Source organism: Monodon monoceros, unplaced genomic scaffold (genome assembly GCF_005190385.1).
Source record: "Monodon monoceros isolate NGI ecotype Baffin Bay Population unplaced genomic scaffold, NGI_Narwhal_1 Super_Scaffold_7, whole genome shotgun sequence".
Taxonomy (NCBI): Eukaryota; Metazoa; Chordata; class Mammalia; order Artiodactyla; family Monodontidae; genus Monodon; species Monodon monoceros.
Genome location: NW_021703784.1, coordinates 84,704,204 through 84,718,450, shown reverse-complemented (window position 1 = coordinate 84,718,450; position 14,247 = coordinate 84,704,204). Strand labels below are relative to the sequence as shown.

General features: G+C 42.9%; 1 protein-coding gene across 2 annotated transcripts in view; it reads right to left on the bottom strand.

Annotated features, from left to right (window-relative positions):
• Positions 1-2,460: 2,460 nt before the first annotated feature.
• Positions 2,461-14,247, bottom strand: part of TRIM44 (tripartite motif containing 44) — a 108,936-nt gene continuing 97,149 nt past the window's right edge. The window contains exon 5 of one of the 2 annotated variants that reach the window (XM_029208374.1): positions 2,461-3,133. In XM_029208374.1, coding sequence (XP_029064207.1) covers positions 3,106-3,133 — 28 coding nt within the window. In that variant the 3' untranslated portion in view covers positions 2,461-3,105. Of the gene's footprint in view, positions 3,134-9,720; positions 10,118-14,247 lie in introns of those variants that run through there. The other variant, XM_029208372.1, reaches the window with a different exon arrangement.

Sequence of the window (14,247 nt, the reverse complement as noted above, 5' to 3'; positions counted from 1 at the left end):
CTCCTGGGGGCAGGCTCAAGTTAGCAATATGTACTTAATATATCTGCTAAAGTAGAAGAATAAGGCTAACTTGCTGCCATTTCTGAGCCTCAACTATAGCCATAAAATGTAATTTTGAAAAAGAATCCATAGAGTGGAATGGTCAGACTGCAGGGGGGGAACCTGCAGCCTTTTTCTCTCTCTCTGTTTTAGGCATACACAGAGTTAGGAAGAGCCGGGTACAAAACCTAGCTCCAATACTTCCTAGCTGTGTAACTCAAGGCAAGTGACTCTTGCCCTCCAAATCTGTATTATCATCTGAGAAATGGGTCCTCATAGTTGGTCCTCAATATTTTAAGTCATTTCCCTTTCTAGGCTGTCAGAGCAGAGACTCCAAGCAATTCTTGGAATTGTCCTGGATTTAATGACAATCAAATCAAAGGACAAACCCCCTCTTAGCCTCCAGATACCCAACCTTTGGAAGGGAGCCAGGGACTGCTGTGAGGACCCAATTCATTCTGAAGACATTCATTACCTGCCTCCCTTGATGACTTCTCCCTAGGGATTTCTGCAAACCCTGCAGCCAGTTAGGACACAGTTGTGAGCAACTCTTACTGACCTGGTAGGAGGGAAGTCTCAGCATGCTGGGGCTTAAGGCCGAGAAGCATGCTCCAGCTTTAAGGAAGTTGGTGCCACTGCAGGAAGCATACGCTGATAAATGCTGCCGGCAGGAACTCAGGAGCCTGGGCAGAAGCTGCTGAGCTGTGTTTAATGCTTCCCTGGTTAAAGTTTTATCAGGTGCTGAAAACAGCAGGAGCCCACAAAGCAAATCTGAAATCCTTTCTAAGTAAAAGTGAAAGTGCTTTCCTTGAGGATTACAGAGTACGATAATTTATTGAGACAGGCTGGCATGTGTTTGTATTTCCATTCATATCCATTGCATAAATGCCTGGGTTTCCCAAATACTGATCTAAAGTAATAACGTATGATCAGGTACGGAGAAGCCAGTGATCTGTCCACTGCTAAAATAAGGCTACTACTTGGAGATTCAACAATACTTACTGGGGAAAGACAACACAAGCTTCCAAATCCTAAATTCTTCTTAATATTCTGATTTTTAAACTCTTTTAAGAATGGCCACTGGTCCTCCTTTAGGAGTAGTTTCTTTGGATGTGGTTGGGGGTTGTAATTAGTGGTATGCCCAAACCGCCAGTCTTCGTGGGCAGAAAGGTAAAGCACCGAAAATGTCTTAGTCATTTGCTGGCCACCAGCTGGAGAGAAAAATACTGTGTTTTTTTTTAAACAGCCCAAACTACTGTCAGCCCCAATGTCCCAACAACATATTTAGTGAGCAAGGGTAATCCTAACCCAGAAGCATATACACCTGGTAGCTTCCTGGCCTCAAAGAAACAATCATTTCATAGCATGCACAGGACTGAACAGTGATATAGACAGGATTCCTATAGTAAGTAAGCATTGTTTCTCCCTCAAAACCATCCTGCACACATATATTGGTTGGCCCTAAAGCTCTGTGATAGGTATACAGGCAGGCAAGCAGGCAGGAAGAGGAACTCCCCTCAGTGCAGCTCCTTTGTTTCTGCCTCAGAGGCACTAGAAGTCTAGGTCCTGAGTCAACAGAAACCCTAAGGCTGCTTGGATGTAGTTCCAATTGTACTTCTCAGAAGCGAACAGCAAAATACCACTAAAGGCAGAGGAGAGGGAACACCACCCCACTCGCTAATAAAAATTCTCTGTGAAGTCTCCTATTTTATCTTTACTGTTTATGTATACAAACATTCTATTTCATAATATAATTGTGTTTGTTTTATCTAAAAATAATGTCATTCCCTGACTCCAAACCATTTGTTAAGTATAACTCCTGTTTCAGAAGACGCATGTTTTTTAGTTTGCAGTTTTGTATTCCCTAGTACATCATTGCTTATTTAGGAGTAAAAAACTTGGTTGTAAGGAAATGTGCTTTGGGAGTGGGGAAAGACCAGAGTCCAACCACGGTGAGGCTCTGCTCACGTTACTTAAGAGGAGAGAGCCAGCGTGTGGGAGATGACCTGGAGGTGGGGAGAGCCAGGGGAAGAGGGGTCCCCGCTGGAGTAAAAGGAAGGTATATCTGCCAGGAGATGGAGCTCGATTCAACACACCACAGAGGGCCAAGAATTCTCCCCACACTGCATTTAAGCCAAATTAGGCTAAGCTGGGGGAGGGGGAGCAAAACCTACACTGAAAATTCCCATTTGTAATACACATTCCAGACTTTCATGCTGTGACAAGGCCCATAAAACCTCAGAGTCCACTCAAATAATTCAGGTTCCATCAGGTCCTTTAGTGACTATTTTGGAAACTTAGGCAATTTGAGTTAAGAAATACTGATTTCGATTTCAACTTTTAATCAGATCTCTTTGGTCCTTTTTTTTTGAAAAAAAAAAAAAAGTCATTTCTTTTCTATCTCTTCAATCTTTTTTTTTTTTTTCATTTCCACAGCACTGAATTATGAATCTGAAATCCTGGATAACCTCATGTACTAAAAATATCTCTATATATTTCTAACTTTTAACTCTTTATCTGTTTTCAAGCCATCCATATTATTTCATGAAACCACATTTTCACAGATGTATTAAATGGACTTTTAGAGACGAACTATGTGGGTTGATTCGGCCCTACTTTTCCCTCATTTATTCCATGCTTCAATATGAATAAAGTGTGGTTTTATTAGCAGGTAGGGAAACAAATTCTGACTGCCCTTCAAGATTATTCCAGATCCTTCTTAATGAAGTGATACTGTTTGGGTATACAATATGACAGGGGCTGGCTTTCCTGAGCAAGTTCAAAGCAGCCATCGAGGGATTTACCTGAAGGACCCTTTAATTGCTCCTGGTTGATCAAAGGGGCATTTTCCTTGACCTATCACGACAAGAGAATGAGAAGCACAGTCAGTAAGAGTAAAACTGGTCATTCCTTGGAGAGCTATGTGCCTGCTGTGGATCTGGGGAGGCATCTGGTGGAAGCACGTTTGTTGCTGGGCAGCTTTCACAGGAATCAGAAGCCATTACATATACGCCGTCACATACACACAAGGGGAAGGGATGATTTTCCACTGGGGATGGCAGGCCTTCATGTGTCTTCTTCTTCACTGGCACCACTACAAAGGAAAGGAAAACCAAGTGAGTTAAGACTTCACAAGAAGGGGGGCAGCCTAGTCTACTGACAGAAGGCACAGGCTCTGCTGTCAGACTCCCCTGGATTCCAGCCCTAACCCTACCACTGCTGGGCACTGTGGCCAGGTTGCAAGTTACTTAGCCTCTCTACGTTCTGATTTCTTTATCTGACTGCAGAGATAATGATGATAATAAAACCTACTTTCTTAGGTTACTGGAGGAATAAATAATACATATAAAATGCCTGTGCCTGGTACACAGTAAGTGAATAGCTATTTAAAGGAGCAGGTGAGGGTCATAATATTTTTTTAACTTGACAAAATAAATTGCTGGTGAAAATCAGGAGTTTGACGTCCCCTAAGCCTTAAAGCCACCTATTGTTAGAAGAGAAAGGCAAAGAGAAGCTATCATTCTGCACACCAAATGGCACTTCTCACCTGGAATAAAGCCAAGGTTTTAATTCATGCCACAGGGACAGTCACCGGGTTTAGATGTCACCTCCTCAGAGAAGGTATTCTATCTAAGTCAGGCTCCCTGGTTACTCTCCATCTCCATCTTATTTCTTTCATAGCCCTTATCATGTCCTATAAATCATCTGTTTGCTACTTACTCTCCCCTCTACCCCCACCAGAGCATAAAAGAATAGCAATATTGTCTATTTTATCGACTACTGTTTATCTAGCACTAGGACTGTGCCAGGCATATAGAAGTGTTCAATAAATAGTTGTTGTAAAAAGACAGTGAGAAATAAAAACAGGAAGGGAGAGAAGGAAGGAGCTGAAAGAATGGTCAGTCATGACTGACTTGACCAGGGCATCCTAGATGTCAGTAGTATTTCAGTGGCCAAAAAATGAGTTGTGAGTCTCAGAAGCATGGCTAGAACGTCAGCTGCTCAGGGTTAGAGCCTCCCTGGCTTGGTCCTGGGAGAGAACATTGTTGATACAAGCACTAGGGCAAGAAAAAGTCAGGGCCAGAAAAAGACTTACAAGGACACTTAGAAGGACAAAAGCAGCAAATGTGCCTAGTTTCTCCTCCTCCACCACTTCTAGAGGCCACTGTCCTTAAAATAATAACAAGAGCCAGCTTGATCAAGTGTGCCAGGGGCACTGAGCTAAGCGTTCCTCACCCATTCTTTCTATTAGTCCTCACAATAATCCTAGGATGTAGGGACTACTATTATTATTATTACTCTCCCCATTTGGCAAATGAAGAAAGTGGAGCTCTGAGAGATGTAAAATCCTCGGTCACATAGTAAGGCCTGCGTCCTTAAAACTTAAGGATTAGTTTCGGCTGGATAAAGTCTGAAGCAGGCGAGTTAGGGAGCTTGGAAGGGAGGTAAATCCCCCTTCCTCTGGTAGAGGCAGGAGTTAGGGAAGAGGACAGGCCTGGGGTGTACATCAGCGCCCTGCTATGACCTAGAAATGTTTTTTATCTCACAAGGCATTATCTACGTCTATATAAAAATCTGTGCTTTTTTGCATCCCTCTGGGAAGGCCTTTAAGGGAAAATATCCTAGACAACGGACCTGTAGTACTTCTGCTCAGGGCGAAACATTTCGAGGCATGGAGCGTGAAATTAAGGCACGTGCACTCAGGAGCCAAAAGAACCAAGTCAGCAAGGCTCGCTATCCAAATTCTGCCCTATTTCCATTCCCTTTTCCTGCCTGCTGTCCGATCACGGGATGAAGGGTGCATGCTAGGAAGGGCTGGACAGTGGACCGTCATTAAGGAGCAGTGCTTGGTGGCATCTGTCCCAAAGGGAACAAAAAGGGTCTTTCATGAAAGCGTCTCACTAGAATCAAGACCCAGTTGGAACCGGTGCCATTGTCTCCCCTTTGGTATTATATCCAAAGCGAGCTCAATGTGCTTTTGTCAATTTTCCTTCAAATATGAGAGGTCTAGCACAAGCATGTGCCCCTTCCTTAAACTGCGGTTCATTATTCAGCATTCTTAACTTGAGATGCATAGTTTAAATGGTTCATGAACCTACTGGAGTTGTACACAAAATTTTGTCTGTGTGTTCCTTGTCTGAGAGAGGCCATAATTTTCATCATATTCACAAAGAGGTCAACAACTCCACAAAATTGAGTATAATGAAATTATAAATAAACTAACTTCTTTTCGAGTTGCCAGGTCCCTTATTATAAGATGTGTAGAGCTGAGTTGGGGAAAAGATCAAAAACCCTGACTGATAAAATCTTTTCTTACTATCCTAAAAGAGATCTGTTCTTGGGCCTGAATGACACAGCTCATCTCACAGTTTAAAAGCCTAAGACCTTGGAATTCTGGCATATCACTGGTTAATGTGACTATCTGCTCTGTGTTAGGCATAACACTAGGCACAACAACGAACAAGATGAAATCACAGTAGTTGCCCTCATGGACTTCAGAGCCTAGTAGCTGACAGAGGGAGGGGGGGAGGGGAGGGAGGGGGGAAGGGGAGGGGGGGAGGGGGAGAGAGAAAGAGAGAGAGAAAGGGGAAGGGAGGGAGAGAGGCATATTTTTGTCCAGAATAGCATCTTCAAATAAATCATACTCATTTTCATAATTAAATTAATTTTTTGCCACAATAAAGAAGAAAAAATCGTAACTGAATCTATAGCATACAGCTTTGTTCACCTTGTGTGTGTTCTCTCCTGGAGGGTCACACAGTATCATTAGTGTGAGATATCACCTGAATGTCCCTTCTTCACTCTGTATATAAGCTGATCTGTGTTCACAGGACTTTATCTTAAATAGTCTATAGGAGTCTACTTTCTCCAAGGGAAGTAACACAGCCTTCCACCTCAGCCACTTGTCATCCTCCTCTGAAACATCTACCACTCACACTTACATTTATAATTGGAGTGATACTCAGAGGATATTGAAATTTTGAGTGTCTGTTCTGTTATTGTTGTTTTGAGAATAAACTAAGGGTGTTAGATAGATAGCCCATTCTGTAGTAGGTATTTACCATGAGAGAAGCAGCATTATATAATGGCTTTGAAGTCACCAAACTAAACTAGGTTCAAATCCCCGCTCTGGCACTAATGAGCTGTGCAACTTTGGATGAGCTGCTCAACCTCTCTGAGTCTCAGTTTCCTTGCGGTAATACTTACTGTATATCTTACAGGGTTATTGCGAGAGTTTTATGTATTTTATGCAATATAAATACTTTAAAATGTTGGCTCCCTTCTTCAACCTGCTTTTCTTCTTATCCAGAATCAACACCTGCCTAATTTTCCTTCACCGTTGTTCTTCTGGCATCTGAAATGTTACATTCCAGAGCAAGTGCGCTCTTATCCCCAGATGTCCTTACATTTCTGGAATGCCCTTCTTTGCTTCCTTCGAGAGTTTTTAAAATGACAACTCCAGGCCTACAGATACTGAATAGAAAGAAAGTCTGAGTTCCATGGTTCTGACCCTTCTACTTGACAGGTCTCTAGAAAAGTCAGTCCCTGCCAAACACCGGTGAGGACATACTGAGCGAAGCCCAGTTAACTGGCCTCAGTCACAGGCTGACCCAGTTTGAGAGTGCTAATGTGTCTAAAGGCAGCGGTTTTAAAACTGAGGTACACATACCTTTGTGGTACCTAATGATTTCCCAGGAGGTATTTGGTCACTGGTAGTTCAAAGGAAATTAATGTCCAGATCCTTACCTTCCATACATACTCATTGTTAAAACTGACCTCTCTAAGGGCTTCCCTGGTGGCGCAGTGGCTGAGCGTCTGCCTGCTGATGCAGGGGACGCGGGTTCGTGCCCCGGTCTGGGAAGATCCCACATGCTGCGGAGTGGCTGGGCCCGTGAGCCATGGCCGCTGAGCCTGCGCGTCTGGAGCCTGTGCTCCGCAACGGGAGAGGCCACAACAGTGAGAGGCCCGCGTACCGCAAAAAAAAAAAACCCAAAAAACTGACCTCTCCCGGAACGTGCTTGTGATCTACAAGTTCTCTCTTCAGCCACTCTCACTTTTTACAGTCACCTTACTCCTCCTACTTCAGAAAAGAAATGCATACCCCTCATCCTCCCGAATTTCACCATGGGACAATTTTAGAATGCCTTGCTTCTAAGAGGAGTCCTATGAGAACAGGGTAAGAAACAGTGAAGGATATAATCCCTTATTCCATCCAGGTAATAAACTCTTGGCAAAGCTGTGTGCCCTTATCTGTCCACCCACAGATCTAAGAATTCATATTCAGAAATGAGATGGTTGTCATGAAGTGTGTACTAATATGTTTATTTTAATTGACAAAATGAAATCAGACTTGGATCTGACAGAAAGCAAGACTGATTTGGCTGGATGGTTTGACCATGAAAACCATCTTTGCCAATGAGATTACACAGTGAATCTCGCCTGGAAATTTAATATGCTAAATCTGTAGTGCCGAAGTTTTGACAAAAATGTATATAAAGCTCGTACTATGCAGTATGTCAGAATTAACATCCTTCTCAACTGTCTAAACTTGACATATAATTTCAGGAGTTAACTTAAAATGGGCAAGGAGGCACATAATGTTTTCTAAATTATTTGAGGGGTATAAGAACAAAAAGTGTAGCTAAAGGAACTGAGAGTTCCTAAATCATGACCGGGAGAGTGATGTGACACTGAACACCCCCTAGGGGTAGGGGTCCAGGTGACAGAATGGGACGAAGGAGCCCAGCCAGCAGAATGCTGTGTCCCCTCTGCCAGTTGGGCACGCTGTCTCATGAGCAACCCTTTCTGTCTTGTTGTGCCTGTGAAACTGAACTGTTAGAGGCACGCCCCAAGCCCCAGTCCTATTCAGCCCCTAAGCACCTGCTCATAAAGTGATTAAGGTCAAGGCGTGTTTTCACTGCCTGACAAGCTTTAAGACAGTCCATACAGATAGGCAGCTCCGTTTTTCAGCTTCTGTCCCCAGAGATGGACACTTATAAGAGGAAGTTAATAAATGAGGTGGGTAGGCACTCTGATCTCGCAAGTTAGTCTCTTTTCCTGAGAATACAATACAACTTAATTTGATTTGGCATCACTTGTATCGCTGAGTCCTTGGCTATTTATTCATTATTGATGTAAAAAGTATTATTCACTTAAGAGGATGGAGAAATTAAGAGGTATCAACAAGGAAGGGAGGCTAGATTCAGTTGAGATGCAAAAAGACAGATGTAATATTCTCCAGAAAGGACGCCACATAGGTGTCCTATGAGGAATTAATGGGAAGTCTCCATTCACCATCTGAGGCTGCAGCTGCTCACTTCCAGAGAGGATGTGATCGGCCTAGCTGGGGGACGGGCCAAACGCCCTGACCCGGAAATACTCCTCCACCAGACAGAGCAGAGCTGCTACTTTTGTCTCCCATGTCACCTGTCCCAGTAGCCTGGGCTGAAAGTGAGGGGTTACTGTGCTATGAGGAATCAGAACTTACATACTTAGCTGCTGCCTGTGGAACTAATAGAAATTAGTTTTAAGAGATGTAAGTGTACATTTAAAAGAGATACAAGTACAAAATAAAGTAAAATGTCCTCCCCGTTTATCCTGGGTTAACTGAGAAAAACATCAGAGGACTTCACAGCTCTAGTCCTGGCTTTGCTGTGTGACTTCGGACCCAGTTTCCCCATCAGGGAAATTAGGACACCTCGCCTTGTAAGTGAAATTTACAAAAATTCAAACCAGACAAAAGCGAAGCTCCTTTCTGACTTACACATTTGCTGAGCTAATTAATTAGAGCTCATTTATACTGTTTTTTTCTCTTGCTTCCTATGCACTGCCCTCTTTCCCCATTCCTCTCCAACTCAATATGAAGGCTGACCTCAACATTCCAAGTTCTTTCACCTCTTTTTCTGGCTGGGCCTAAATGCCAGGTTGATGAATTGTACTATTTGATCAATACCTAGTACACACCCTAGTACAGTGAGCTCTATGGGCAAATGATTTCCTGTGATTTCCCAATTCATCGTGGTTCTTAAAGTGGTACCAACCCTTGTTGTGCCTTCCTTCGCAAATCACAGGAAACAGGGAGAAGGGCTCTTCTCTCTCTAGATCACGTTATACTTGATCTCATGAATCTTCTCTCCTTCAGTAATGACCACTGTTCACAGACGGCCGACTTAATGCTCCAGGCCCTGTGCTAAGCAATTTATATACACAATCTCACCAAACCCTAACAGTAGCTTTAGGATAAGTATCATCATCTCCATCCTACAGATCAGAGTAGTGAGGCCAAGAGAAGCTACGTGACTTCTTTGAGGCACACAGCTTGTAAATGGTAGATCCAGCTTATGCAGACTCCAGAACCCTCAGATATGAAAATGCACTCGTGTAAGAAGACAGACATAAACCTGATCTTCTGACCCCTGGTTACCCAGACAATAAGAAACAGCCACTGAAGACTAAGATCTCTGAGGTTCAATTTTTTACCTGAAAAATAGGATGATAATATCTATTTCCAAGGGTTGTTGTAATGAGTTGGAAAGTACTTGCAAGTTCTTAAGATGAAAAAATGCCAGAAAAGGGTAGGATGACTACAGAAGGAGAAGGAAGTAGACACTGGGTTTGTCTTTCAGCCCTCACAGCTGCCTCTGCCCCTATAGACCGACACAGGCACCAGTGAGACGGGTCTGGGGCTCCAGGGCGGCCGCAGGTCCACACATTGACCACAGTGCTAAGTTTGATCTCCATGTACCTTGCAACCTGTTTACCGTTTTTATAGGTGGCTGCCCTTCTTGCACTCCACTTGGGGTGGTGGCCCGTTTCTATGGAGGATGGAAAGGTGCCAGCAGGCCTGTTCAGGCAGGGCCCTTTGATAGGGAGACACTTGAACAGAAGTAACAGGCAGGCTTCTTAGCCTGCCAGTGTCCCATGTGCTCTCAGAACTCCCTTCCTTAGGATTGAGTCTTCTGTTACTGCTGCTGCTGGATTTATAATGGAATCAGTTCCAGCCTTTTTTCTTTTAATTCAAAACGCAACTTTTTGTTTTTCGCTGATCTGTATTTTCTGTAGCAAACACGTATTGCTTCTATAAAAAGAAAAAAAAACCCATAGTGTTATCCACTGGTGATAATCAACAGTAACACATTGAAGTATATTCATCTATACCCCTCCTATGCATATGTAAAAATATATACTTCACAGGCTCTTTCATAATCTATTTTTTCATTCAACTATCAATCACGAATACCTTTATCAAGAAATGTATTTCTATAAGATTATGGTTCACGATTAAGTTGTATGGATTTATCATACCTAATTATTGGACACAAATTACTTCTACCTTTTCACTATAACCTACACCGCTGTGACACATATTTACGTTGGTGAATCTTTAGGTTCACCCTTAATTATTTCCAAAGAAAAAAATTCCCAGAAGGGAAACTCCTGGGTCAAAGTAAAAATTACAAAGATAGTACAGAGGGTTCCAATATCTAGTTTCCTCTATTATTAACATCTTACATTAGTGCATTTGTTAGAATGAATCAACAAATTTGGAATACTAGTATTAATGCTAGTATTAACTGAAGTCTAGATTTTATTCAGATTCCCTTAATTTTTCGCTAATGTCCTTTTTCTGTTCCAGATTTCACCTGAGATACCACATTATATTTAGTCATCAGGTCTCCTTAGTCTCCTCTTGGCTTTGACCGTTTCTTAGACTTCCTTGTTTTTGATGATCTTGACAGTTTTGAGGAGTATTGGTCAGGTATTTTTGTAGAATGTCCCTCATTTGGGATTTGTCTGATGCTTTTCTCATGATTAGGCCACGCTTACGGGCCTCGAGAAGGAAAAATCACAGAGGTAGAGCACCATTCTCATCGCATCACACCAAGGGCACATACCATTGATGACTTAGTGCTGTTGATGTTGACCTTGATTACCTGGCTCAGGTAATATTTGTTAAGGTTTTTCCACTGCAAAGTTACTTTTTTCCCCCTTCACATACTGTAGTCTCTGGAAGGAAGTCACACCTAAGGAGTGAGGAGTTATGCTCCCCCTGGTTGAAGGTAGAGTATCTACAAAAATTATTTGAAATTCTTCTGAACATGAGATTTGTCTCTTATTCATTTATTTATTTACTGATCATTTGTTTGTATCAGTATGGACTCATGGATACTTATTTTTACACTCTGGGTTATAATCCAATACTACTTGATTTATTTTGTTGCTCTAACTGTTCAGCTTTGGCCTCTGGAAGCTCTTTTAGTCCACTCCTGTGGCCCCTGACATGCCCTCACCAATGTAAGGGTTGTTCTGAGGTTTGGGGGGAGCACTTCTTTACTTTCTGACACTACAAGATGCTCCAGGCTCATCTTGTATATTTTCTGCTGCAGTCCTAGAATCAGATATTTCTCCAAGCAAAGGCTATGTATTGAATATTTTTAAAAGGATTTGATATATCCCTGTTAAATTGCCCTCCAGAAATCAACTTGCACTGATTTACAATCATTACTCATACAGGTATGAGAATGCCCATTCTCCCCACATCCTCGCCAATGTCTGGCAGTTTCAAAGTGTCTGAGGATGAGGGGTGTGTGTGTGTGTGTGTGTGTGTGTGTGTGTGTTTCTCCTCTCTGAAATAACTTCTATGTTATTATTTGGTTTCCTGTTGAACTTCAAGAGGAAAATGCCATGGGGGCTGCAAGCTTTCCCTTTTCTCTGCCTTTCTGTTGGTCTTCCCCAACCTCCCTTCCCTTCCCCACCGCTGCTGGATTTCACAGAACTGACGACCTCCTGTTGTGAGGGCTGAAAGGAGCCCTTCTCAAAGCCTCTATTAGGGCCCAGGCAATTCCAGGGGGTAGGGAGTGAAATGCAGAAAACAGTCCAAGGGTTTACCTTCCCTGTTTCCTGCACCTTCAGGAATTCCACCCGACCCAGTTTCCTCATCTTTTCTTGGCAAGTGAATAATGGAAACCAAATCTCAAGCAGTTTCCCTCCACAGAAATCTTAAACATAAGATTTAATAAAACGCTGGACTTCAAATTTCCTGTTGCCTCAGCTGCTGTATCTTAGAAGTTACCAAAGAGGAGAAAAAATCAATCAATAAATACACTCTTGACATTAATCTCTAACCTCTGAATGAACAGCAGGCTTTTTTTCAAGTGTCCCTTATTAGTTCTCAGTAGTTTTGAGTCCCATGGTGACCTTAAACTGAGGTCCAGAAGTTGTAGAAAGTCAGAAATTGGACAGACACCAACTCTCAGAACCTCCTTCTCATGTCACAGAGGGTTATGAATATGCATTTAAGAGATAGGAACACCTAGGTTTGAGTCACAGCTTTGTCATTTGCTAGCTGTGGGATTTTGAGTTCAGTACTCTTACCTGGAAATGGAGGACAACTTAGTACCTACCTGAAAGAGTTATTGGAGATTAGATGAGGACTGATATATAGAGAGAGTGCTGGACATATAGAGAGAGAGCTTGGAATGGTACCGGGCACCTAGAAAGTGCTCAATACATTTTATGGTTAGATGAAGAAATCAAGGCTAAGAGAGGCTACAAATTATACAGTGAGTTGATGGCGGTGAGATTAACTGAAAATCAGAGTTTCTGGTTCCTGAAAACACCATCATACCTGCAAGCCTCATTTATTAACAAAAGAGAAGAGCTGACCCTGCTGTCACACATGCACTACAGGCATCATTCTGTCACTGAATGGGTTCAAGATTGCTTCTCAAGCCTGTTCTCTTGGTGTTTGATAATAGGCCGTTCGCTCATAACAATGGTCAAAAGCTATAATTAATTTATTGAGTGCTTTATATGTGCCAACCACTGTGCTCGGAACCTTAGAAGCACCATCTCCCTCTCCCACCGAGTCCACCAGCAAGTTCCGTCCACTCCCACCACACTTCTATCCTGTGTCTATCCATTCCTCTTCTCCACTGCCACCACCATCTCTTGCTTGAACTGCGGCAGTTGACTTCCGACTGGTTTTCCTACTTCTATTCTTACTTCACTACTGTTTAGCTTTCAAACTGCATTCAGAGTAATATTTTTTAAATGTGCAACAGATTATGTCACTGCTCCACTTAAAAATCCTTCGATGGCTTCCTATATCCTTAGAATAAAGCCCATGGCCCACAAATCCCTATATGATTTGGCCCCTGCCTATCTCTAACCTATTTCACGCCACTTGCCAGACACACTGGCTGTCTCTCTGCCCCTCAAATAAGCAGAGTTTGGCCCTGTCTTAAGGCTTTTGCATTTGCTTTTAAGTTTCAAAAGCTCTCCCCTCACAGCTTGGAATGCTGGCTCCTTAACACTTAGGTCTCAGCTCCAATGTCACCTTCTCTGAGGCTTTCCTTGACCAAGCAATCTAGAGTAGCCACCCACCCTACCCCTGTGCTATTACTTTAGACTACTGTATTGTCTTCACAGCACTGATCACTATCTAAATTGTTTTGAGATGTAAGGGTCCTTAACTATTTTGTTCCCTGCTATATCACTAGTACCTGATAATGTGCCTGCCACCAGTAAAACCTCAACAGTTTTTCTGAGTGAATGATCAAAACAGCCCCCAAAAGAATTATTGTTCCAGAAACATTCCAAGTCTTCCCAGGCAAACTGTGGGCAACTTGCTGGTCTCAGAGATACTGCCCAGGAATCTCATGGACAGCTTACTATATAGGTAAGCCCAGGCTCCACTGATTTTCCAACTCTCACTGCAATCACCAGGCACATACAGCCACTGGGGATACCAGCTGTGGACTAAATGCTGTATCATAAACGATGATTACTCTTACAAATGACTAAGCCTTACTGGTAAAGGATGTGTGTGTTTGATGGACAAGGAATGCTGTGTCACTGAGGGCAAAGCATAAGTAGTTCATGTCCAGCCCTTCCCAAGCAAGGAAACTTGAAGAACCAATTCACCTCCATGAGGAAATGTTCTCACCTTCCTTATAAAACAGCTGCACGTTTGGCAACTTCCAGCCCTCTACAATCCAGCTGACTCAAGGCAGTCTTGGATTCCAAGACTTCAACCATTCGCCCCCTCACCCTAATGGTCTATGGAGGGAGAGACTCATCCAGGCCAAGATGGAAATAAAGGGATGTTTATTCGCTGCTCCTCTCCTTCCTTTGGATGAAACATCAGCTGAGGTGCAGATCCAGGAGTGGGACAGCTGTGTTAGTTATTGTGGTGGTAGCGACAGA